General features: G+C 50.2%; 1 protein-coding gene across 7 annotated transcripts in view; it reads left to right on the top strand.

The window, feature by feature from the left end:
• Nucleotides 1-1,251: 1,251 nt before the first annotated feature.
• PDGFRA (platelet derived growth factor receptor alpha) overlaps nt 1,252-25,036 on the top strand; it is a 44,943-nt gene continuing 21,158 nt past the window's right edge. The window contains exons 1-11 of one of the 7 annotated variants that reach the window (XM_019799804.2): nt 1,252-1,429; nt 11,122-11,182; nt 12,781-13,098; nt 15,434-15,694; nt 16,874-17,004; nt 18,216-18,387; nt 18,480-18,669; nt 21,800-21,915; nt 22,860-22,986; nt 24,071-24,264; nt 24,918-25,012. In XM_019799804.2, coding sequence (XP_019655363.1) covers nt 11,131-11,182; nt 12,781-13,098; nt 15,434-15,694; nt 16,874-17,004; nt 18,216-18,387; nt 18,480-18,669; nt 21,800-21,915; nt 22,860-22,986; nt 24,071-24,264; nt 24,918-25,012 — 1,656 coding nt within the window. In that variant the 5' untranslated portion in view covers nt 1,252-1,429; nt 11,122-11,130. Of the gene's footprint in view, nt 1,430-1,706; nt 2,607-2,630; nt 3,195-4,114; nt 4,248-4,317; nt 5,140-5,201; nt 5,326-11,121; nt 11,183-12,780; nt 13,099-15,433; nt 15,695-16,873; nt 17,005-18,215; nt 18,388-18,479; nt 18,670-21,799; nt 21,916-22,859; nt 22,987-24,070; nt 24,265-24,917; nt 25,013-25,036 lie in introns of those variants that run through there. The other 6 variants (XM_002919370.4, XM_019799800.2, XM_019799803.2 and 3 more) reach the window with 6 other exon arrangements.

Raw genomic sequence — 25,036 nt, 5'->3', positions numbered from 1 at the left:
GCTGTTCCTTGTCCAGCCTCCTGATGAAGGAGAACGTTGATGACTGTCCGACGTTCCAGGCTCCACCTGGACGCCGTAGCCCTTCTGAGAGCGTGGAGGTGGAATGGGGGTGGAGATAAAAAAATGACCCCTTCCATCCAACAGGGGAACTCAAAATTAGAGAAGGCGGGGAAGGTGAACGCGCTCCCCTCCCCCTCCGTCACTTGGAAGCCCCACTCCGCCTGGTCTGGTTCCTGGAGCGTCAGCGCCCCCTTTCCTTCGCGAGCAGAATCGTCCTCTCCCAGTACAGTCTCTTGCCTCACTCTTGGGGCAGAGGATTTGGGGCTCCGTTCAACCCCAGGGCTTCGGTAAGGTCCGTCCCACGCGGCGGGAGGGAGCGCGCGGAGGTGAACCTTCCCTGAACGCGGAGGTGGCAGGTTTGTTGTAGACGATTGCTCAAACGCCCAAGCCTGAGCCTTTTTGTGTGCGTGATAGAAGCCAGGGCAACCTCTCCCAGATTACCCCGAAAACAAAGACACGACAAGATAAGTGACTTCTAGGGAGTAAAGGTCGTTCTGTCGGAGAACGTTCCAAACCTACGCAGACCCTCGATTCTTTGTACCGTCTTTCAAACCTGATTTCAAAGCAAAACAAAACAAAACCAAAAACAAAGACCATCATCTTCATATTGGACTCAACAGTTTGCCTAATCCCATTAAAGGATTAGCAACTACCCGCCACTTTCCCTAAAAGACCCCAAATTGTAAAGACGCAACCGCTTGGAGACCTCTCCGGACAGCCCCTTGTCTAGCTGAGCTAGGAATTTCTACAGAAGGGACATTCTCGATTCCAGATGTATACTTTTTCTGTGCATTAACTGCAATTTCACGAGTTCTTTTTCTTCCTTTCAAAGAGAATGCAAAGCAGTACAGCAGGGTAGGAAAATGCCCCCTAAATCAGGAGGCAAACTCGTTCTGGAAATGATGGGCAGTTTGCATTTTCACGAACCTCTTTCCCGGCAGAACATCAACACCTCCCCCTTCCACCACCCCCACCCCATCTGGTCTGCTTCTCCCCGCCCCCCAGTTGTTGTCGAAGTCTGGGGGTTGGGGCTGGACCCCCTGATTGCGTAAGAGCAAAAAGCGAAGGCGCAATCTGGTTGCGTGGAGATTTCAGAGCGCACGGAGTTCGAGAGAAACTTTTATTTTGAAGAGGCCAAGGAGGGGGGGCCGCTTCATTTCCTGACAGCTATTTACTTAGAGCAAATGATTAGTTTTAGAAGGATGGACTATAACATTGAATCAATTACAAAACGCGGTTTTTGAGCCCATTACAGTTGGAGCTTGAGGGAGAAAAAGAGAGGAGGGGACCACAGGAGAGGACTGGAAACCGTGGACACTTTTTACTTCATATGTAGGATTTTCAGTACGAATTGACATAGGAGGAGAAGGTAAGAAAGGAGAAAAAAAAAAAAGATTTTTGTTTCTAAGAGAAGTCCCTGATCAGGCCCTTTGGGCTACAAGAGAAGTAACTTCACTCCAACTTTGGACGATGAGGGAAAAAATGGAGTTGAATTCCAGCTGTGTGTCCAGAGAGTCATTTATTTTGAATAAACTTCACTTGGAGGAAAGATAACCATAGAGTAAGAAAGTCTAGGGATTAAAAAAAACACATTTTCCAGACCTATTTTTAAAAGCAGTGTTTTTCTAACAACCCTATAGCCTACCAACGAAATTGTTTAGGCTTGCATTTTTGAGGTTTCTTTTGGGGTTGGGGGTGGTATTCGTGTATACTGGGACGAGCACCAAGTAATGCTGGGAGTGGGGGCAGAGGTGTTTGCCCTCTTCTTGGCAGTAGGTCCTGGAAGGCGACAGGTTTTTAATGAGTATTTTCATTCCTCGCCCGCGGTTTGGCGGGACAGCGCTGCAGCCGGTGGTGTGGAGCGCGGCTGGAGGACTGGGGGAGGTGGAGGGAGAAGAGCGCCGAGTGGGGCGCGGAAGGGGATGCGAGGAGGGGAGGCGTGAAGGGCTCGGCTGGAGAGGGCCGGACCTTGGGTGCCAGACGGGGGGCACATGGCGCCGGCCGAGGGCGCGTAGTACTGGACGGCGCAGAGCGCCGGGTGCGAGCCGGGGCCAGACACAGCACAACCGCGGCGGCTGCAGGACACGCAGAGGGGGCGCGGACGTGGGCGAGAGTCTGGGGGAGTCCCCAGCGGTTTGCGGGATCAGTGAAGTGAGAGGGAGAGCGGGCGCCAGTCCCGCGGTGCGCTGGGGTTGCGCGCCCTAGTGCGGGGGCGAAGGCGTAGCGGGCGGGCAGGCGGTCTGGAGTAATGACAAACACATTTGGCCCCGAGTGAAGAAGTCGTCGTCGCCTCGCATTCCAGCAAGTGGGATTTGAGGAATTTCGTACTGCGCTCCAAGGGGCCCTCATTGTGCGCTGTGGTCCCCACCCCCACTCGTCTCCGCGAGCCCCCTTTTCTCGGTGGAATCGTTTTTTTTGCGAAGCCCGGGGCTCTACTGCTGCCCAGTCCCGGCCACAGGAAGGAAAGAAGGAAGATCGCCAGAGAAGTTCAGAACTTCTCTCGGGGAAGTTAGGGACTACTCGGAACAGAGAAACTTGGTTCCCAGGTAAGAGAAAGATGGTAGGCGAACCGGCCTCACCACCTCCCTCCGGGCACCTGAGCTCAAGATCCCCCCCCCTTGGGTGTCCCTTTCCTCGCGGGGATGCGTGGCACTCGCCGCCTACACTCGCCCTGCTTCGTCCTCTCCAGTGCCTCTGTTTCACTCTTTGCGCCGGCCTCCTTGCCTGCTTCCCAGCCCCTCCTTCCTCCTCCGTCTATCCCCATGGAAATCGGCTTTTCCTTGTGAGATTAACTTCTCCCGGCACTGCGGGGGGGACGGGCGGCGTCCGCTTGGCTCGGAAACAACTGGGGTCAGCGGTTCTGTTCGGAAACTCAGCCAGCTCAGAGCCAGGGGGACTTGAGTACGACTGCCCTAGGGGCCAGGAACCCGGCCGCCTGGCCAGGTGTGTGGGAGCTCCAGTGTCCTGGCCAAGCGTCCCCGACGGGAAGAAGTCCTGGGCTCTCTGTATGTTGGCTGTGAGTCTTTCCAGCAGCCGGAGCGCCCGTCCCTCTCTCTGCCTCCCTACCTCTGCTAAGACCTCAGGATTGCAGAACGAGTACCTTGAAGAACTTGCCACTCACTCCATCTGCCAGGGTGAGAGGCAAACCTGGGCTGGAGAGGGAGCGTGGATGGCCTTTATCAGGTCCGGACTGCCCCGAGCCCGGCCCAGCTGCTTGGAAAAGCCCCGGGCTGCGCCGTGTGGGAAATGGCTTTTTGGCTCCGCAGCCGAATTGCTCAACGTTTTGGACCGACTCGTTTCGCCGCAGTCGCTCGCGACCAGAACTAGGCAGCTTTTGAGTAGGGAGACATCCGGGTCATCCGGGCAGGACAGTCAGCCGCACAGCTTGCGGGACTAACACCCCGGAGCCCAGCGAGCGTCCGGGCTTCTGGAGGGGAGGAAGAGTCTTGCGCACCGCCGCAGAGCCCTGGTGGCTCTGGTTTTAACATCCCCCACCGTTTACCCGCCTCTGACCCACTCGGACCCTGGCGCTTCTGCTTTGCATCTCTTCCCTGTTTCCTTTCCTCTTGGTTTCCCCCTTTCCTCTTGGTTTCTCTCTTTCCACTCTCCCATGATAAAGGGGCCCTTCCTCCGCTCCCCGACAGGCGAGGGTCCGTCCATCCTCGCCTTGACACCCTGGTCAGTCCCTGCTTCGAGGCTCTTACACAGTCTTGTTTATGGTTTGATCCAAGTGTAGCTGGGGTGAGTCCCCGCAGCGGAGGTGGGGGGGGTGGGAGGCAGAAATCGGGGCACCGGGAAGGAGCGGGTAGCAGACCCTCGGACCTTGCACCAGTCCTTAGGTGGACCGAGAGGGACTCGAAGCAGAACCTCGCCTCCCGGCCGCAGGTCCGCTTTCTTCCCGGGGCGCGGACTGGGGAGGGGCGCAGGAGGAGGGGCAACGGGCCGGGCTTTCCAGCTGCAAACGCGTCTGGCGCCGAGGCGGGTCCGTTTTGTGCCTCCTGGGGACTGGCCGTGGGCGGCGCGCAGCGCCTGGACGCGTCCTGCGGACGTGGTGGCCAGCGCCTTCCTGCAGACTCTAGCGGGTGGGACTCCCTCTGGCCTCCGGGGAGCTGCGACAGGGTTACATGCTGCTGATGGACGAGTGGCAGTTCTGGGGGAAAAGCTAAAGCTTGCTCGGTGACTGAAAGGTGCGGCTCTCAGCGTCCCTTGAGTCGGGCTTCGAAGGGCCCACGCGCAGCATCGGCCGTCGGGGTGCTAGGGGGGAGGTCCCGCGCGGGATTCAGGCTCCCGGCAAATTGCTTTTCTCTGCAGCGCTCTGGTCCTGGCTCTGCCGATGCATGTCTTTTGCTGAAATGGCTCTGCGGCTTTTCCTTTTGTTTTAAACTGAACAGGGAGTCAGGAATCGGTTGGAAAAACAGATCAGAGTAGCTAAAGAGGACCTCGGATTTGGGGCGCTCCCCTCCCAGCCAACTGCAGTCCTCCCCTTCTCGGAGAAAGGGAAGCGAGGGGAGCTTGCGGGAGCGAAGGTGCGCTGGGTTGCGGGGGCAGAAGCGAGCATGCGGCAGGGGGGCTCAGGGGAAGGCCCGGTTCTTTGAAGACGAGAGGTCTCAGTCTCAGCGCCCCGCGGCCTTCTCCGTGGGCAGCTGCCCGCGGCCGTGTCGTTTTTGGGCCCATAGGAGGCGCTGGCGCGCGACTGTAACCCTAAACCCCGCGGCCCCTATCCCTCCACCCCTCCCGGCCCCCTCTTAGGTCTCAGCCGAAAACAATGCAAACGCCAAGCGTCGTGCCTGGGGCTCCAGGGCCGCTGCAGCTCTGAGGCCGGGAGTGCGGCCGATAGGGACGCTAAACTCCGACCGAGCGGGCAGCCCTCGCCACCAACCCCGGAGTGACAGAACGGCCGAAGGCGTGGGGGCGGCGGGAAGGGAAGCGGCTGGCGCGGGTTCGTGTGGGGCAGCTGGGCAGTAGGCGGGACAGTGCGGAACCTCCCCGGCGAAGGTAGTCGAGCTGCCGGGCCGGGCTGCGCTGTCGGGGACCCGGAGCCTGAGCGGCCGGCGGGCGGGCAGTGAACGAGCGAGCTGGGTAAGATTCGCGGGGCTGCTGCGCCCTCTAGTGGCCATCCGGAGTGCGCGCCGCCTGGGTCTCCTGCCTTTGGCGCTCCGCGCTGGCGCCGCGTCGGAGCGCGGCGCTGAGCCCGAGGGCCCCGGGCCGACCGAGCCTGTCGCCTTTGCGGCGGCCTGAGGCCTTGGAGAGACGCCTGCAGGCACGGTGTGTGTGGCTTGGGAGGCGCTGGAGGGCGGGATGGGCGGGGTGCAGGGTTTGGGGATGGGCTGGGGGTGTCGTCGTGATTGAGCGTGGGAGAAGTGGAGGAAGGTGGAGGGTATAAGGTCCCGGGCGCTTTTGGGGAGTAGCCGCTGACTTTTGAGGCCCCTCGCAAGGTCCCCTGCCGCGCGGGAGCCCCCCGGCTGTTCGTTTGTTTTACGACCTTACGCTATTGAGCAATTGGAACAGTCGTTTCCAATCAGCCCGCGGTTCCCGGCTGCGCGGTCGGCGCGGCCCCGTGGAGAGAGGGTTTACGAGGGGTGACAATGGCCTGCGAGGGTTACGGCGTCTGGGTCGCCACCCGGAGCGGCCCAGGTGGTTCCCCTCCTGCGGGTGGGCGCCATCTCCCGGGTGGCGAGAGCGTGGGGAAACAAAGCCCTGGGTCACCCGACCTCTTCTCCAGTGGCTTCTCCTGCCGAACCCTCTGAACCTGTGTGACTGGGATAGCAGCGCCGTCTTCCGGGCTCCCGAGGCCCCTCCGCCCTGGCGGCCTCGCTCGCAGCGACGGTGCTGGTGCCTGTCCCTCACCGAATTCTCCTTGGGGCCCCGAAGACAGTGAAGCGTTTTCGGTCAACAGTTGCCCTGTTCCTGCTTCCATTCTGTGGGCTCTGAACTGAAGTCACCGCGGCAGCTAAAAGTACCATCCAAGAAAAGAAGAGATTGGAAGTTAAGATTTGGGACATTTTAGCACAGAACTTCTAGCGGTGTCTGTGTCTCCACGGACCCCGGGACGCACGTCCTTGGACCAACACTGTCATCTGCTGGCCGCACTTGAGAACTGCAACGACCCTCTGTGGGAATGGGCTTCGTGGAGATTCGAAGGAAGTTGTGGGATGAGAAAGATGCATTTTCTGCCTGGTAGGACCAAGTGGAAGATGACTGGTTTATTTTTACTACAAAGCTGCAAGAATCATTGGGCTGATCACATTTGTTTTGTGGACCTTTGTGTAGTTTTTCGCCTTAGCTCGTTCTTTGCATTTATGTAACGAGCAAAGTGCGAACCTACCACCTCTGACTATCAGAGCAGATCTGTGAAGAAGCTAAGCGGATATTTGCATATCTCTTTAAGAGTGAGGCGCTGGAGTTGGGAGCTTGGTGATCTTGAGTGCGCTGTAAGTGACTACACCCAAGGGTTCTCATTAGGAGTCACACCAGTTTGGTGACAATCAAAAGGAAGTGTCGTTTCAGGCTTCCGTGGCTCAAAGATCTGATGCAGGAAGAGCAGAAAGGTTTACGAGCTCAGATTGTCCCATAAAATGCTCCCAAGTAAAAATACTCCAGCCACCACCCATCACTGGAATGTCTGATGGAGCGCGGAGAAATCAAAACAGCGCAACAGGGTCTGGTGGGGTGTAGATTCTGGTAAACACACCCTCGGTGAAGTTGCCATCAGTGCAGGTCAGCATCTGGATTGCCGGGGCTGAAGTTAGGAGACCGAGTAGGACATTTGTCACAGGGATAAAGCAGGATATGTAATTTTCACAGTTAGAATTAACTCAGAGCCGAAATTAACTGAACCTTGGAAATCTGAATCTTGAAGTTGTCAGTGGCTTTGGGGACTGTGAGAGCGTCTCCTGTGGCCTTTAATCATGCCAGGGTGGGGTGAAATTCAAGATTCAGTGGCTCTGCGGCGGGGTGTGTTGAGCCGTTGGCGATGGGGAAGCTGGCTTTCTGAGAAGGCTAGCATGCTCTCACTCTGGAAATACTACCCAAGCTCTGTTTACTCTCTGGCTTAGTATGTTGTCTTTGGTTATGGAGGTGCCCTTCACGGCTCTTCACTGCTGTTTGCCGGGACAGGGTTGGAAGCCCATTAAGGACGGTGGGTGCGGACAGATTTCTTTTTCTGTTTTACGTGATGGTATGTATGGGTTCAAGTTCAAACAGCCTTGATCATTATCAGGCCTTGGTTGAACCTGAGTTTATTTATTAATTTTTTTTAAGATTTATTTATTTATTTATTTGAGAGAGAGAGAGAGAGAGCCAGCGAGAGAGGGAACACAAGCAGGGGGAGTGGGAGAGGAAGAAGCTGGCTCCCAGCGGAGGAGCCTGACGCGGGGCTCGATCCCAGAACGCTGGGATCACTCCCTGAGCCGGCAGACACTTAACGACTGAGCCACCCAGGTGCCCCTGAACGTGAGTTTAGATCCACCTCTCTGATAGCAGGTGATGAAGGGCAAGTCCAAAGGCCTTTGGGCCTGACTTTCTCAGTAAGTAGGAGTTGAAGGAGTTACTCTGACACCCCTGTCATTTCGGACATCTCAGGGGGCGCCTGGGTGGTGCAGTCTGTCTGCCAGGTTGAGCGTCCGTCTGACTCTTGGTCGTGAGTTCGAGCCCCACATCAGACTCTGTGCAGAGTCTGCTTGGGATTCTCTCTCTCCCTCTGCGCCTCCCCCCACTCACGCGTGCCCCCGCCTTTCTCAAATAATAAAATCTTTACAAAACATCTTAGGGGTCTGCAGGAAAAGAGTCAATATGGAAACCAATGGCTGCAGTTTCCAAGGCACTTTTGATTAAACTATAACTTAGTCTTTACAATAATGTGTTAAGGCAAGCCAGCAATCAGGTATTATTAGTTCCCCTTATAGAAGAAGAGCCAGAGGTTCAGGGAGACGGACTAGGCGTCCGATATGGCGTGAACCTAGCCAAAGGGATTTCCATCATACTGCAGAGAGAAGGAATGAGAAAGACAAGAAAATGCCATGGAGGAGCAGGTCACTTGGCCTGAGAGGGAACGTGGCAGAGGTCTCTTTTCCCTGTTTGTTTTTCTAACTCTTGGCAGCGCGTTCTACGTTGTGGTTATAGAGGATGGAGACTGAAACCCAACTTGTAGCTGGCATGAGAAGACGTGATGATGATTTTTTACAAACAGATTTGGGTGAAGCCCGTGGCTCTCCCTGCAGAGTGATTTGTTCTTGCCAGCTCGTAGCATCCCAGGTTTCTCTGAATTTGTGACCTCAGTTCCTCGTGCCTGCACACCTGACTTTCGGATGTGCTCTAGGACAGGGGCTACTGATGGAGGGTGAACGTTGACTCCCCGAGTGGAAAAGCCCTGGACGTACCGAGCCAGACTCTACATCCTCACTATGTGGCCAATAGGCAGGGAGGCCATTCTCTCCTGTTGTTTTCCAATACCTCCCTGTAGGGCAAACACGCTGTAGTTACGACGAAATTGTCTGAGTTACAGATGAGTCACGACATGAAATTTCACAAATACGCCTGCGTTTCCAGCCAGGGCACTACTCTTATCAGAGGAGGGAGGTTGAAGTCTTCGGCAAACTCGTTGATTCTCAGTGCTCCCATCATCGCTGGCTCTGAGGCCCTGTGTGCATTACCCGCGTTGTACGTCCGTAAAGAATCGTCCCTGGCGGCAGGACCATGGTATCTGGATGCGCAGAAGGAAAGCTGGTGGGCCTGGCCCAGGGCAAAACGCTCCTCAGAGCCTGCCCTGTGAAAGCAGCCCTTATGCTGGGGGGGGGAGGGGAGGAGGGGCGCTTTAAAGATGTGTTGTTGGCAAGCCCTGCTAGAGAAATACTGGATAGAAATGTGATAAAACCCAAGACATGAAGCTGGCCCTGGAGGCTGCTTTGAAGTTGGCTAAGTGGATTATCGGTGGGAGGCTGATATGTATATGTACAAACACAGGCCTTTACTGCTAATTGTGGTAAATCAGGCTGGCCAGGCTGGCTCTGGGGCCTGCTGTGCCTCTCAGCACAGCAGTGAGGAAACCCTGCAAACCGCCCCCCCCCCACCTGCCGGGCACATGCCAGGGGCCTCAAAGCCATCAGCCAGCCAACGTTGTGCAAATTGCATTTGGGTTCACAGCCCTGCAATTGTTCTTCTCTCACTGGGGTGAGCAGAGAAGGGAAGCAGGGCCCCAATTTGCATTAGGAAACAGTGCTGGCGGAGTGGGGGGAGGAAGGGGACACGCAAGGCTGAAGCGCTGACCTTCCCTTGAGGGAGACCATATGGTGAATTGGAGAGAGCACAGACTCCGCGTTAGAATTCTGGCTTTAGCACCAGCTGTGTGACTTGGGGTGACTTGCTGAACATCTCTGAACCTCACCTGGCACTTCTGAAAATCAAATATGTCTCGGGGTTATCCTTAATAGACATGGCACACATGGGAAAACCTTGGCTTGTTAGTACATACTGGTTTCTTATTCCTGCCCTGGACAAAACAGAATTAGCATTTTTTTCCTGTCCACCCTCCCCCCAACCCATTGCCAGCATTCTGCCTTTCACCCTGTCTGTCTTCCTTCTCCATTTTCCCAGGAGAATTCAATGAAGAAGAAATCTGATTGTGCACATGGGCCATCTTGCCTGCGTAAAGGCGAAAACATATGATCAGGGGCTAACCACAGGCATACACGGAACTTCTCCTTTTTTGATGTGTTTTTTGGGTTTGTTTGTTTTAGGCCAGTTTACTCAGGAGTCACGAACACGCATCTTAGTTTCCAAAGCTAGTGGTGGAACAAATTAAATCCCATGAAGCCTTCTGTTGCATGTGTTGGGGGTTTGAGCAAGTCAGGGATCCAGGACATCCTAGGCCAAGGCTTAGGTGTTTTTATTTCATGGGATATCCCAAGCATTGCACCCCTGCCGGGGTCCCTCTGAGGGGGGGCTCTCCAGTCGAAACTTGGGTGCTTCGCAGTGTCCACACCTGCCAGTCTGTGCACAGGTGTTTCATTGACTGCAGTCAGATCATGTCATTAGTGACTTCACGTGGGGAGTGATAGGGGCGATAAATACGGTGAGTGGGGATGAGCACGAAAAGAAAAAGATAAAAAGGGGCCTTTTCAGAGTATGACCTGAATAGACTGTTCCGTGGCTTCACCTTGGGGCTCCTTGGGTCCCTCTTTAATAAGAATTTTCCCTCCCTTTCCCTGCTTGTGTCTTGCGACATTCGTTTTCAGTCCCTCTCCACTTCTCTTCCGTTCCTCCGATTTTACGGCAGGAAATTGGAGGCAAAGAGTTGGTTTCTCCCAGTCTCTACCGAATTTTATTGGGTGGTTTGCCGCATCCCCCCCCAAACACGGACATTTAGGCCTACTTTTCTCCCTGTTTCCCCTCCCTGCCTCACCACCCTCACGGCTCCTTCCACACCTGTGCCCTCCGTACCATGTTCAGCCTGACCCAGTGCACTGGGTCCTGAGTCTGCTAGGGGCCCATGCAGGGCAAAGGGACGTCCTCCAAGTGAGCTTGGCTTTGACTTTCAGAAACTTGAGATCAGAATGCCTTGTCAATATGAAGGTGTTTGTTGTGGCCCAAGCATCTGTTTTCCCAAAGATTGTGGATGATGTGAACTTCCCATACCATCTGTAGTGGAACACCAAGCAAATGACCACCTGTTTTGAGTGAAAACAGCTCCAGTGTGGAAGTTGAGCAAATACGTGTGTGCTTGTTTTTCACATTCTTCATTTAAATGGGTTAAAAGGAACAGTTCTGCTGTGCTCTTGGATGCATTCTGAGACCATAAAAGCCAGACTTTTTGGAATTTGAAAGCTGCGCGCAACCCAAAAGGGTTTCAGCTTCAGATGGCTCCTGTCATGATCTTGGGGTTCAATTGGGCTATGGGATTCTTTTTTAGGTATCTTAACTGCTTTGACCATGAACCTTAAACCAAGGGGTTTTCAACTAAAATGATGCTGTTAACATTTTCCATATTGCAAAGCAGCAAAAGAACGAGGCTCACTGGAGGTTTTATTGGCTGACGCTGCTTCTGTTTGACATTTGGTTTTCCAGTTTTCCGGAATGATGAGGACTTCCCTTCTGGGCTTCCTGATCTTAGGCTGTCTCCTCACAGGTAAGGATCCCAGTACTCTCTGACTTCACTGTTCTGTAGGGAGCCTTGCCTTCTAAGTTCTGTGCTCTGGGAGTGCTCCCTGTACTCAGCAAACACAGTCCAAAAGAGGGAAGGGAAGTCAAAAATGATGAGAAGTACCTAGAATGACCACAAATCTTCAGTTCCCTTTGACCTGTCACACTGACTCCCCCTCAGAAGGAATGCTCGCTAGTGGCAGTTTTAGTATATGTATAATCCTGGCATTGACACGTGGTAGGAATAATTGCCTGAATTTGCCCACTGCTCTTTTCTTTTTCCTGGGACATGGGTTTCCAGAGACATTTGTGAATAGTCCAAGGAAATAAACAGTGGAAGATTCGTGACCAGGGAGTCATACCTTTCTTAAGTGAAAGATGCTTAAATTGCTGGAAAAATCTTAGAGCACCTTTTCCCCGGGAATCTAGTTGGAAGAGTATTTGACTCGGAAATCCTGCTAACGTTTTTCTACCAGGAGGATACTACTTGGACCGTTTGTGGAAATATTTATTGGCATTTTTTAGTTTTCATCCAGATGTTTGTACATCACAGATGTTCACCATGAGCTCAATGTTTTCCTGGTCTGAGGAGTTAAGTCTGTCAGTGTCTGTAGGGCTTACCTATATGGGCATGTTAGCCTTAAGCAAGGTCAGTGGTTCGGTAGTTCCAAACTCCACCAAGTATCGTCCGCCTGCAGGAGGATAGGTGACCCGATGCACTTAGGACTTCGGCCTTAAGCTGCGAGAGTCATGGTGGGCACGCAGTGAAGTTGGGTGGGGTTCCCACATTGGGCTCCAAAGGAGATTAGAGACCATCGATGAATAATTAAGTCATAACACCTCTTCTGTCGGTTTTAGAGACAGGGAAAGCTGGACTGCAAGATGAACTTAGAGTTTTCACTCTTGGGCTCTAAGTATTCTTACTTTAAAAATTAAAATCAGGAGCTTTCAGCTGGCTTAGGGAGTAGAGCTCGAGACTCTTATCTCAGGGTCGTGAGTTCAAACCCCACCCTGGGTGTGGAGCCTACTTGAAAATAAACAAATACAATGAAATTTAAATTAAAATCCGTTGGTTTCTGGGAAGTCCTTAGGGAGAAGGCATGCCAGCGTGTGGTGAGAAATGGAAAAGACATAATTTTTTTCAAGCACAGACCTGCTTTGCGCTTCGTGCAGTCTCCCTGCTCTCCTTCTCACCCCATTTCGTACTAAGGGGAGCGTCTGCAGGGAATGGGGACAATAAAGAACCCATATGTGCTCGCATCTCTGCCCTCTTGGGATATTTTATGGGCACACACGAGAGTCTGAAATATGGAATTGGAGTCAGGCGTCCTCTCTCCATCTGAGTGTTTGCAGGGGTGAATCTCGGGGTTTGGTGGGTGCTTTTGAGGCCTTTGGAGCATTTGCGGCTCTCAGCAGATGCGGCGGCTGTTATAATGGGGGGCTTTTCATGGGCATCCAGGCCGGCGGGTTTTTGTGCAGAGACGCTCATTGTTCAGTTAAGCTGCTGCTGTTACTCCTCTCAGCTCTCTGGGTGAGCCTCTCCTTTCTGGCTGCACCCTATTCAGAGCCTGTTTCCTTTTACAGGGCCCAGCCGAATCTTCTGCCAGCTTTCATTACCCTCCATCCTGCCAAACGAAAATGAAAAGGTCGTGCAGCTGAATTCATCCTTTTCTCTGAGATGCTTTGGGGAGAGTGAAGTGAGCTGGCAGTACCCCATGTCTGAAGAAGAGAACCCCAATGTGGAAATCAGAAACGAGGAGAACAACAGTGGCCTTTTTGTGGCCGTGCTGGAAGTGGTCAACGCGTCGGCGGCACACACGGGCTTGTACACTTGCTATTACAACCACACGCAGACGGAGGAGACCGACGTCGAGGGCCGGCGTATCTACATCTATGTGCCAGGTGAGCCGTGCGGGCGCCTGCTCCACGCTTGTGGTCCTCGTCCCTCCCGCCGACCGGATTAACGTCTTAAGAAATAGGAACGTACCAAACATTTATGGGAGAAAAGGTGAAAAATATGAGAGAACACACAACATTAACTCAAGGTCACTTGTGAGACCATTATCAAGAAATATGTATGGGCAACGTTTTGGAACCGTGTTAAGTTTTAGAAATCATTTTTATCATGGCACGTTTTATTGGCATTGTGCAAAGAATCTGAAATGCCCTCATTTCTGTTCAGTTCAACCAAGTTTGACAAGTATTTGCAGTTGATTGTGTGTCAGGCGCTATGCGAAGTGTTGGGGACCCAGAAATTAAGTAGGTAGGTCCTGTCTTGGGGCTGTTTATTGTTTATTTTAATAGCTTCCACATAACCATGCTGTTTTTTCAGATGGAATGAAATAGATATATTCTTGATTAATAGGTGGGGTTTTTCTTTTTGATTAAAATTTGGGGGCAAATCCATGCTCATGATGCTGTCTCTGACCTGTGAGAGACAGGTGCCAAGACAGGAGAATGAAGGGATGAAGCACACTGGGGTTCGATGAGGGGACAAGCCTGTGAGAGAAAGTGGGGAGGGATCCCGCAGAGCCTGGGAGGGCTGTCAGCCTGCATCGGTGGTGTGCCCTTGAATGGAGGAGGGGAGGCGGGAAGGTAGAGTAGGTGACTCCAAGAGCTCTGTGTCGGGGAGGTCTGGGAGCCTAAGGAACCCCAGGGCCACACACTGCTTGGCTGGGGGGACCTGTGGAGGGCGTGGCCTTGGGTGTGATGGATTTCAGAGCCTGCCCCTAGAGTGGAGGATGGTGGGGTGCTTTCTCCCAGCAGCCCCGCTAATCAGCTAGGCTTAGCCATGAGCTTGAGGCTCATCTGGTTTACCACCCCCTCGTGTATTCCTAGTGCGCTCCTGCAGTGGTCTACACCTACATCCATCCCCGTATGTCTGTATCTGTACCTTTGTGGGTCTCTGTCTGTCCGGGTATCGAAATCTGTATCTTCTCTCTCTGCGTCTATCTCTATCTGTATATATCGGCTTCTACCAAGGTCAGTTGTTTAAAGCAGGGCCATGATGTTATGCAAACATTGCATAGATAGTGCATAATGGTAGGGAAGGCTTGCATTTTTAATGGAAGGCCTGGCTGAGGTGTAATGATATCAAACGGTGTATTTTAACCTGAGATGAATTCATAGCTTCATTTGCTGAAATCTTTACTAACAGAGTTCGAGGATTTGGAACTCTGAACACAAACTCAAGCAATGGCAGTCTTCATATGTAAATTAAAAGGGGCTGTAGCTAAGTACTTGGCTTAAAACAAGCAGACGCACAAACCATTGATACCTCTTGCCATCCTGTTTTGGCAGAGGTGAGGTAAGGGGGTCTCTGAAGTATGTCTTCCTATCTTTCTGCCTTTTCTTTGTAAGTTTTTTTTTTTAATTGGCCACGCTTCTTGTCCTCTGTCACTGTGGGCACCCACAGCTCTAGATAGACCCTCTTCATTTCTTTCATGACACTCAACTGTCTGAACCCTTCTTCCTAATAATAAAAGATTTTAAGAAGGGTAGGCATTGAGAATGGCACCCCAGTTTTGTTCACACATAAATGCCCCCTGCTTTGAAGAGAACGGTAGGAATATGGGCTTGTTAAAGGCATATGGTGTTTTGATCATCTTAAGATTGTCCAAAAATTCTTGTTTCTCCCCTACCCTCAGCACAAGCATACCCAGGTCGGCTCTGCACTGCCATCAGTTAGAGGGCTTTTATCTGTAGTCACGGAAGGTAAGGGCCCTTCTGAAACTGAGGTCTGAGACTCTCAGTACTCCTTCCTGTAGTAGCTTACGTGCTGGTGTTCTTTGGAAATAAAATTCTCAGGCTGTGGGACTATAAAGTCTATTTATTACTTGACTGATGATTTTTTAATAGACAGGTTTCTGCCCTACTTCTCAGTAATACTGACTATAGGCAATAGGGATCTTTGAAATTATGAATATTTTCTCTTGCTTTGAACAGATTTGATTATTGATCATCTTTTTGGTAGTGCTTAAATTTGATTTCAACTCCTGGCTAATACTTACATTCATCACCAGTCTTCTTTTACTAGGGTGCAGGCATTTTGGTGGTGTCCGTACTTTAGCCCTCTAGCTCTTACGATGATTAATGTCAGTGTGGTGACAGTTCTGGATATATGCGAAGGTATCATTTGTACCTAATGTGATCAATGCCAGTGGGATAATGTTTCTGAATATACGTGTAAAGGTGAAATTAATGCCTGACGTGTTTCTTGTTCTTTCCTAAACCACAGACCCGGATGTAGCCTTTGTGCCTCTGGGAATGACAGATTATTTAGTCATCGTGGAGAATGATGATTCTGCCATCATACCATGTCGCACGACTGATCCCAAGACTCCGGTCACCTTGCGCAGCAATGACAGGGTGGTGCACGCCTCCTATGACAGCAGACAGGGCTTCAATGGGACCTTCAGCGTTGGGCCCTATATCTGTGAAGCCACCGTCAGGGGAAAGAAGTTCCAGACCATCCCATTTAATATTTATTCTTTAAAAGGTACTTGTACCCTCTCTCTCCTTTAAATAGTTAAAGGTAAAATAATTAGATGTATATAGGATTTAAAAAAAAATCATAGTCCCTGATGACGGAGACCCTGAATATTTGGGGATTTGGGACCCCACTTTTACCATACAAGGTTAGGCTGCCCTCTGTGGCTGTAATAACATTAAGCTTAGCATTACTAAAGACAAATGCTGCTTTACCCCTGTAAGATTTCATATTTCATCAGTTGACTTCGAAATACTGTAAGGAATTCTTTCCTTGCATAAGCCTCTTACTGTTGTACCCACATTCCTGACTACAGAGGCCCTAAAAACAAACACACACCTGTGGGGGTTGGACGCCTAGATTAACTTCAGTAACTTGAGAAAGGTGATTTTGATTTTGAGCAAAGCTTGTTGCTATGGCCCTCCCTTTGATGTGAGTGGTTTATGGGAATGGGAAAGGATAATGCGTGTTTGGGGTCAGCAGTTTGGGGTCAGTAGAATGCCACTGAACGCCGGGTATGGGCTTCTTTGATGCCAGCGCTGTGCTCAGTTCTAGAAAAGCGCTGAAAATAGCTGGGTAGCAGGGCGGGAGAGAGGAGGAGAGAAATGGTAGGGGAGGAGCAAAGTGCCCAGAGCAGTGCTGGTCAGTAAAGGCTGGTTGATTAAATGAATAAATACATCCATAAAGGTGGTTGCAGGAGAGGAGAGCCATCCTTAACCCAAATGCTCAGGCATATGGTGTTCGGTTCGATTGGAACTTAGTTTTACTCTTGCTACTGTTGTCTGTGTAGGTATTTGTGTGTGTGTGTGTGTGTGCTATTTTATAACTATGCGCCAAATTACACATGCCAACACAAAATCAAAGCTTCTGAAACCTCAAAAATTTTGTCTTGATCACAATGGTTGGAAAATTATTTTTCATGGGGCAGCTTGGTGGCTCAGTTGGTTAAGCATCTGACTCTTAACTTGAGCTGAGGTCATGATCTCAGGGTTGTGAGTTTGAGACCCGTGTCAGGGCTTAAGATTCTCTCTCTTCCTCTCCCTCTGCCTTCCCCCTGCCCCAACAAAAACACCAAGCTTAAAAAGAAAAAAAAATCTCAGAGTTTTAAAAAATAAAGCAAACCCAAACCTTGTAAGGTTCTAACTATACTATGGATATTGAGGTCCTTGTGTTTGTTCTTTTAAATAGCAACGTCAGAACTTGATCTAGAAATGGAAGCTCTTAAAACTGTGTATAAGTCAGGGGAGACGATTGTGGTCACCTGCGCCGTCTTTAACAACGAGGTGGTCGACCTTCAGTGGACTTACCCTGGAGAAGTGGTAGGTACCTGCAAGGCTCCTGGTGGCATGGAGCGGAGCACAGCAGGGCTCAGAAGACCTGTCACTGATGGGGCATGACACCGAGCTTCTCCAGATCTCAGCTTCCCATCACTTCAGTGAGCCCGTTTGACTAGATCACTTTATGGCTCTTTGGGCAGTGGGAGAGGTTGAGACGCTAGCTGGACCAGGACCTTCAGAATCTATAAAGGTTGTACGCTGAGCCGCCTTTCTCATAAGTCAGAAAGAAATAGGAAGGTTCTATCTATATGGTTCTATCTGTCTGTCTGTCTATTGATCTAATTCCTCTTCACTCCTGATTGGCAAATTTCTGCTCCCTGCTCTTTTTTGGCATTTGATTGCTTCTCTCCTTTTATCCATTTCTCTCCCCTGTGCTTTTGCTTCCCCTCTTCCTTTCTCTCTGGGGCATCGATTGGATATTGGACATTTTCACGTATGACCTTACGACCTCATGCATTGAAGAGACATTCTTAGTCCCATATGTGTACATCTTCCCTGAATGTGGGGCGGTTTGGTTTCCCTGTCTGTACTTGATTGCCTTTAATCCTTAAAGCATAAATATTTCTTCTCATTTATTGGAGATAGACATTTTTCCCCCAAACCACAGTGTGTGCTGGTTGGCCCCAAAATATATAATCCAGGTACTGTTTTATGAAACAAAGTTTTTAATCAGATATAAAAATAATACAGGTTTATTGTTGTAATGTTATAAAATGTAGAGAAACAGTGGAAGAGTCACTTCCCAGGACATCACCGTTAATATTTTAGGAAGATAAATCCTTTCAGTACTTTGTATACAAAATAAATGTAATCATTAATAGGTATTATACTTCAAATAGTTATTTTGTCCCATCCTTTTTCCTTTGGCAGTATAGCATGAACACTTTACTATGTCATTACATATTCTTTTAAAACGTGATTTTCTAAGGAGCTAGCTTAAGAGAAGTTTTTTTATTAGACTTTATTTTTTAGAGCCATTGAGGTTCGTAGCAAAATTGAGCAGACAGTACATGCCCTGAGCATGCACATCTCCCCCCATTACCAACAGCCCCATGGGGTGGGGGTGGGGAAGAACCCTAAAATCCAGGAACCTCCATTAGCACCTCATCCCCACCCACAGTCCACAGCGTACATGGGGGTTCACTCTTCAGAGCTAGCTTCTTACAGTTGGTTTTCCTCCCCTTCTGCTGTAGAAAGGCAAAGGCATCACCATGCTGGAGGAAATCAAGGTCCCGTCCATCAAATTGGTGTATACTCTGAGGGTCCCTGAGGCCACGGTGAAAGATAGTGGAGATTATGAGTGTGCTGCCCGCCAGGCCACCAAGGAGGTCAAAGAGATGAAGAAAGTCACCATTTCTGTCTATGGTACATTCTGCTTTCTAAAACATCAGTCGTCCCTGCTGCTCATGGTCCCCTGTGTGGTACTCATTACTTAATGGAAACTCTTCCCTGTACAGAGAAAGGGTTCATTGAAATCAAACCCAACTTCAGCCCATTGGAAGCTGTCGACCTGCATGAAGTCAAACATTTCGTGGTGGATGTGCAGGCCTACCCCCCTCCCAGGATATCCTGGCTGAAGGACAACCTGACTCTGATTGAAAATCTCACGGAGATCACCACGGACATAGAAAAGATTCAGGAAATAAGGTAAAGAAACACCCTTCCCAAGTATGCCTTTCTTTTTACTGTGTCTCTAGATAGACTGAGCTTTGTGCATGTCTTACCACACACACAGAGACTCAATCTAGAAAATGAGCAGTCTGACACAGGAGATACTTGCAATCAGGTACCTTTAATGATAGCATTGCCACGTGCTAATACTGTGTTGATAAATATTTAACAATAAAATAAGAAAAAAGAACTAAAGAGCTCTGTTCCCACTGAAAGACCATTTCCTGCATCCAGGAAGGGATGGGGAAAGGAAGTAAAGTTGGACCCACTTGGATTGAATATATTCCGTGACGACCACTTTCTGTGTGGCAAGTGGACGTGCATGGTGACGCCAGTTGCGGGCAGTTATCATGTCAACCTACATGAAACAAAACATCATTGGTTTCATTGGAAACACATCTGCCCCAGGGAGGCCTCCACCGGAAATAAGAGTAGTGTCTGGTTAGATCTGGTTTAGAGAAAATGTACAACAAATAGTTTGGATCTCTGCCCTCTGATGAAAGAATCTACTGCTCTCATCTCTCAACTAGGGGTGGAGTAAGTCACCTTGGCCTCAGTCTCCCCGTCTGTAAAGTAGGGTTAATAATGCCTTACATCCTTCAAGGCAGGGGGTTAGAGCAGACGCTCTCTTGAGGTCTCTTGCAGTTGTGGGCTCTGATTAGCATCCCAGAGCAGAAGGTATGTCTGGAGTTGCCAGGTGCTCCGTCCCCACCCTCATCAGAAACCATCCCAGAGAGAGAGACGTCAGTCCTCTGTAGCCTTCAGGGAAGAGGGGCAGACCCTCTTTCATCAGTTCACTTAAACTTGGGATTTGCTTTCTTCTTTCTGGACTAAATCCCATGTGTCATTGAGATGTAGTATCTGAGAAAACAGGTTTACAGCCTCTGGAGAACAGCGGTGGAAAGTGTCAAGTGCTGAATCTGGAGGGCTTTTCTGATGACAGGAGATGAAGGTGTGTAAAGAGGTGGGCAGGGCGGAACTTTGCATCAGGCTGTGAGGCCAGAGAGGAAAGGAGTAATCTTGGCACAGCTAGCACTTCAGATGCTTGTAGGAGCGTTACACGCAGGCCATACTCGATAGTCAGGACGAGACAAAGCTCAGCAACAGAGAGGTTCCGGGAGTCTGCCTGTGAAAGTGATTCAAGAGTTCCTCTAGCACAGATTCACCTGTTCCCGTTGTGGGCCAGGGAACATAAGGATGAATACACTGGGTGGGGAATGTGGCTTCCTGTAACTTAGAACGAGCAGATCCCCAGTTTCCTTGGCTAAGCACGTGTAGACAATGAATGACCGAGGATTGCGTGGTGACCACTAGCCAGGAGTGCCTATGGGGACTCGCTAAGAAAATCCCAGCCCGAAGCATGTCCAGTATGGTCAGTAGAGGACAAACCAGCCCACTGCGCTCCTGTGACAGGTGCTTGTGCCCAGCATCTTGGGCTAGAAGACTCTACATTTACAAGGGTACTTTTGGGCATTCAAAATCCTCTTGCACATATAATTTCACGTAATTAGTTCTGAAAAGGACACCGTGCGATTGCATCTAGTTATTCCATGCTACACACATGGATGCTGAGGCTGGGGAATTTCCGTGATGCCCAAGCTTTTCTCGCTTTATGACCGTCCCGTTGCTTTTCAGCACTGTGATGTTTACATATTGATGGATTGATTGATGGATTGATTTAAAGATTTATTTACTTGACATTTGACAGAGAGCATAAGCAGGGGGAGTGGGAGAGGGAGAGGCATTCTTTCCTTCTGGGCAGGGAACCCAGTGAGGGGCTCGATCCCAGGACCCTGGGATCATGATCTGAGCGGAAGGCAGACACTTAACCGACTGAGCCACCCAGGCGCCCCTGTGGCGTTTTATAAAAAAGGGCAATCGAATGGGCAAATACTTCATTGATGAGCCCTCACAAACACACAGAGCCAAATGTCATTTGTAATACGTGGAAGAAATCTTTAGGGGAAACTTCCCTTTAGTAAAGTATGAAGAAATAGGTTTTTGTAATTTATTTTTTTTTAATAGGTGATGGAATCTTGTGGTTTGTAAGTATTTAAGCGTCAAGAAGGGGCATTATAAGAAACCTCGCTCCGTTCCTGGCGCCATTTGCCCAGGTCTCCCTGCCTCCCCAGGCAGAGGAAGTACTTCAATATTATTAGTCTCATTAGGTTCTTCTGAAACCTTCCAGAGTTTCTTTAAGCGAATACCAGCAAGTAGGAATGTTATGTCCCGGAGACCTCTCCATGTGAGTGTGGAGACTGTGTCCTCATTCTTTCTTCCAGTGGTGTCCCATTGTTAGGCTGAACCACCTAAATCGGATATTTAGGGGAAGCAAGTATTTTTAAAAAGGTAAAAATCAAGGGTTTTGTTTTTTGTTTTTAAAGGAAAGTTGGTGGGATGTGCCTACTTTCATTCAGAACTCAGGCCTTACCAGAACTGATTGCTGTTCTAGCTGCATAAGCTGTTGCTCATCTCAAGATGTCTGATCTTCTTTTTTTTTTTTTTTTTTAAGATTTTATTTATTTATTCGACAGAGATAGAGACAGCCAGCGGGGGAGGGAACACAAGCAGGGGGAGTGGGAGAGGAAGAAGCAGGCTCATAGCAGAGGAGCCTGATGTGGGGCTCGATCCCATAATGCCGGGATCACGCCCTGAGCCGAAGGCAGACGCTTAACCGCTGTGCCACCCAGGCGCCCCTCANTCAAGATGTCTGATCTTCTGTTTAAGAATTAAGTGTCTAGGGGGCACCTGGGTGGCTCAGTCGGTTAAGTGTCTGCCTTTGGCTCAGACCCATGATCTGAGTCAGGGTCCTGGGATTGAGTCCCGCACTGGGGTAGCCTGCTTCTCCCTCTCCTCCCCACTTGGGCTCTCGCTTGCTCTCTCTTTCAAATAAATAAATAAAACCTAAAAAAAAAATTAAGTGTCTGTAAGTCAGACCTTCAGCATATAGAAAAGTGCACCGAAAATCCCAGAAAAGTGATGATACGGACAAAAAAAAAAGATGTTTTTACTTTTTACGAAAACAAACTTTAAAGTGAACTTGGTAACTGAATGGTTGGCATCTGTTTGGCTATGACTTGCTGACACATAATCCTTTCTGTTTCAGGTATCGGAGCAAATTAAAGCTGATCCGTGCTAAGGAGGAAGACAGTGGCCATTACACGATTGTCGTTCAAAATGAAGATGACGTGAAGAGCTACACTTTCGAACTCTTAACGCAAGGTGCGTCAGTGCAGCATAAAAGTAATGTTAACTCCGTGGTGAAGTGAGTGAGTGCCCCCAAGCAGAGCCTGGCACTTTTCTCCCAGGGTGTGGAGAGAAAAGCAACACTTTATGGGAGAAGCAGCGGGTGTAGACATCACCTGTCAGGGAGAGCTTTGTGGGTCTTATGAATTCACACAGTTCTGGGAAGTTCCAGGCTGCCCTGAAACAGTCTGGGGAATTCCTAGCTTACAACACCACCTGCTTCTCAGTCTGGCACCTCCAGTTTTTGGAAGAGTAAAGTGATGCATTTTGGTCCAAATGACCTTAGGTTGTTCCAGAAAGTTTTGGCCTTTTTGCTTCACTTCCTTCATAGGCATCGCATAGTGGCCCTTACCAGGGGAGAGTGCCTCGGTCTATTTACATTCAGGTCCAGCCCCCGTTCACTGGGTAACCTGCCGTGTGCCCAGGACTGCGTTAGGGGCCTCGCTTGACCCTCACTGTAAATCTGTGACACAAGTATTAGCATATTTCTAATTTATTTGATCATGGATTAAAAAAAATCTTTAAAACCTAGTCACATTCCACAGACGCACTTTGGAAATGCTGCTTTAGATTACACTCGGGCTGAATCCATTAGTTGAACCCCAAGCCGTAATACAATTTTCAGAGCCTCCCTGCCTTTCAAGCCAAATAACCACAGGGGCTTTTTGCTTTTCTCACTCCAGATTTAGAACACCACGGGATGCAAATCCCTAAACACTGCAACTGTGAAAATGCTCTTACCCAAGCGGGTCTGCCCAGAGTGGAGCATTACGATCACGCACAGAATTGCTTTCAGCCCCTGCTTAGGTGCTTGCTTGCCCGGCAGGTCCGGATGCGACGGGGACATGTTCTGAACCCGTGGTTCACGGGAGTTCTGGGACCCAGACCATTTGATTCTGATCGCTTGTCACCTCTTGCAGTTCCCTCATCTATTCTGGACTTGGTGGACGACCACCACGGCTCCACGGGGGGACAGACCGTGAGATGCACCGCTGAAGGGACACCTCTTCCTGATATCGAGTGGATGATTTGCAAGGATATTAAGAAGTACGGAAACGAGAGGTTCCTTTTTCATTTGTGATCAGAATGTTTCTTCCTTGATACAAAGAACTTCAGATGCATTTTTCTTTCTTTGACTGGCCCTTCTTTTGTATTTGTGCCTGGGCCCAAGTCTCATAAACTACAGGATAGGGTCCTAAGCACGGGCCTGGTGTGTACGCGTGCATGGTACGCGTGCCCGTGCACCTGTGTGGTCAGGAATAGCTGTAAGGAGAAGGTCCCTGGCTCTCGGCCAGACTCTCCAAGGGTGCCTAATCAGAAAAGAAGATGAAATTAAAGGACCACAGCTCTAAGAGGATTTTTACTATCCTGGCCCGCTTCACCTTACATCTCTTACAGGGTGGGCTTTATTTGGTAGCTAGACTGGCAGGTGAACGTAAATGATAGTAGTGCCCATGGTGACTGCTAGCCTCATTTGCCTACCTGCTGTCTGGGGGGAGTTAACTCGCCAGTTCCTCCTTTACCCCCATCCGTCTACCTTCTCTGATGGGTGCTTGAGTGATGTGCTCATGCTTCCCCCCATATCGACTGCTCGTGTTCAGAAGCCTTGACTATTCTCCTGGAGGCTGAGACTCTAGACCCTCCCTTTCCTGGGGTAGAGGATACCGGACTTGGATCTTGACTGGGCTGGAATCTAGGTCTCGTAACTCAGCCAGGGGATCGCTCCAGCCCTAGTGACCTGAGGCACTTACAGTGCAGGTGGGCAGAAAAGGAGGGAGCCAGGCTTTTTCAAGGGGTGGGCACTTGGGATAGTTAAACATTCTTGAAGTGGATCTGTTCAGTTGGCTCATGGGTTCAAGGCTTGGGATTGGTAATTATACTTGATGGACTTATTTCTACCTTGCCTGCTTCATAAATAGTTAACTTTCAATTTTCCACATACAGGTTATCCTCTGTTGGGTCTGTGCAAACGAATTTCAGTGTTATTGTGCACATAAAATAAAGTCTGCCCAGAGCACCCCCAAATGTAGGCACGTTCAGAACTGCTTGCCCCATAGGTGATTCTCACTGCTTTACTCGCCTCCATTATCCCAATAACTGGCTCTATATTTATGTCCTCTTTTCTCTCCAGGTGTAATAATGAAACTTCATGGGTGATTTTGGCCAGCAATATCTCAAACATCATCACGGAGGTCCACCCCCGAGACAGGAACACTGTGGAGGGCCGAGTGACGTTCACCAGAGTGGAGGAGACCATCGCCGTTCGATGTCTGGCCAAGAATCTCCTTGGGGCCCAGAGCCGCGAGCTCAAGCTGGTGGCCCCCAGTGAGTCGCTTTTAGTCGTCAGCCAAGCCCTTCCTCCCTCAGGCAGGACTCGGAGTCCCGGCTGGGGTCCCAAAGGAATGAAGGTCCCAAGGCAGAAATTCAGCTCTGAATGCTCTTAAAGGGCCTTCCCTGGGCATCCACGTGGGAGCCCTTTCTTTCAGATTCTGACCCCCAGCTGCACCTTGCAGAGGCATGCTAGCATCTGCTTGTCTCCGTGCCCGGAGTCTGAGTGGGGCGGGGGGTGGATGATGGGGAAGGAGGCTCTTCGCCTTGTTGCCCCTTACAATTGTCGAGACAGATTGAATTCTTTAAAAAAAAATGAGCGAGGCCAAAAGGATAGTATAAACAAAACGCAATCTTTCAAAATAAACGGAGCTAATGTGGCTTTCGATCACATTGATCAGTCTTCATATTCCAGTCCACATTCTTACTGGAAAGTTAATGTTGCAGCACCTTTGGAGGGGGCGTGGCATTCCCCTGATTGAATTCTGTGCCCTTCCTCCTCTGAGGGAAGGGCCGGGGTAGTTTCATGTATGTAGATGGGTGAGGGCTGCTGTTGCCCATCCTCGAAATAAGCCAGGCAGCCTTGATGCCTTTCCTCGCGCCCTCCTGCGTGTTTGTGAACCGCCGCCTTGTGCGTCTCTGTCCCTCAGCGCTGCGCTCTGAGCTCACTGTGGCCGCTGCCGTCCTCGTGCTGCTGGTGATTGTGATCATCTCCCTTATCGTCCTGGTTGTCATTTGGAAACAGGTAGGTGTTTTCCTCAAAGAAGTA

Source organism: Ailuropoda melanoleuca, chromosome 11 (assembly GCF_002007445.2).
Source record: "Ailuropoda melanoleuca isolate Jingjing chromosome 11, ASM200744v2, whole genome shotgun sequence".
NCBI classification, from domain to species: Eukaryota; Metazoa; Chordata; class Mammalia; order Carnivora; family Ursidae; genus Ailuropoda; species Ailuropoda melanoleuca.
This window is presented reverse-complemented; position numbering and strand designations above follow the sequence as displayed.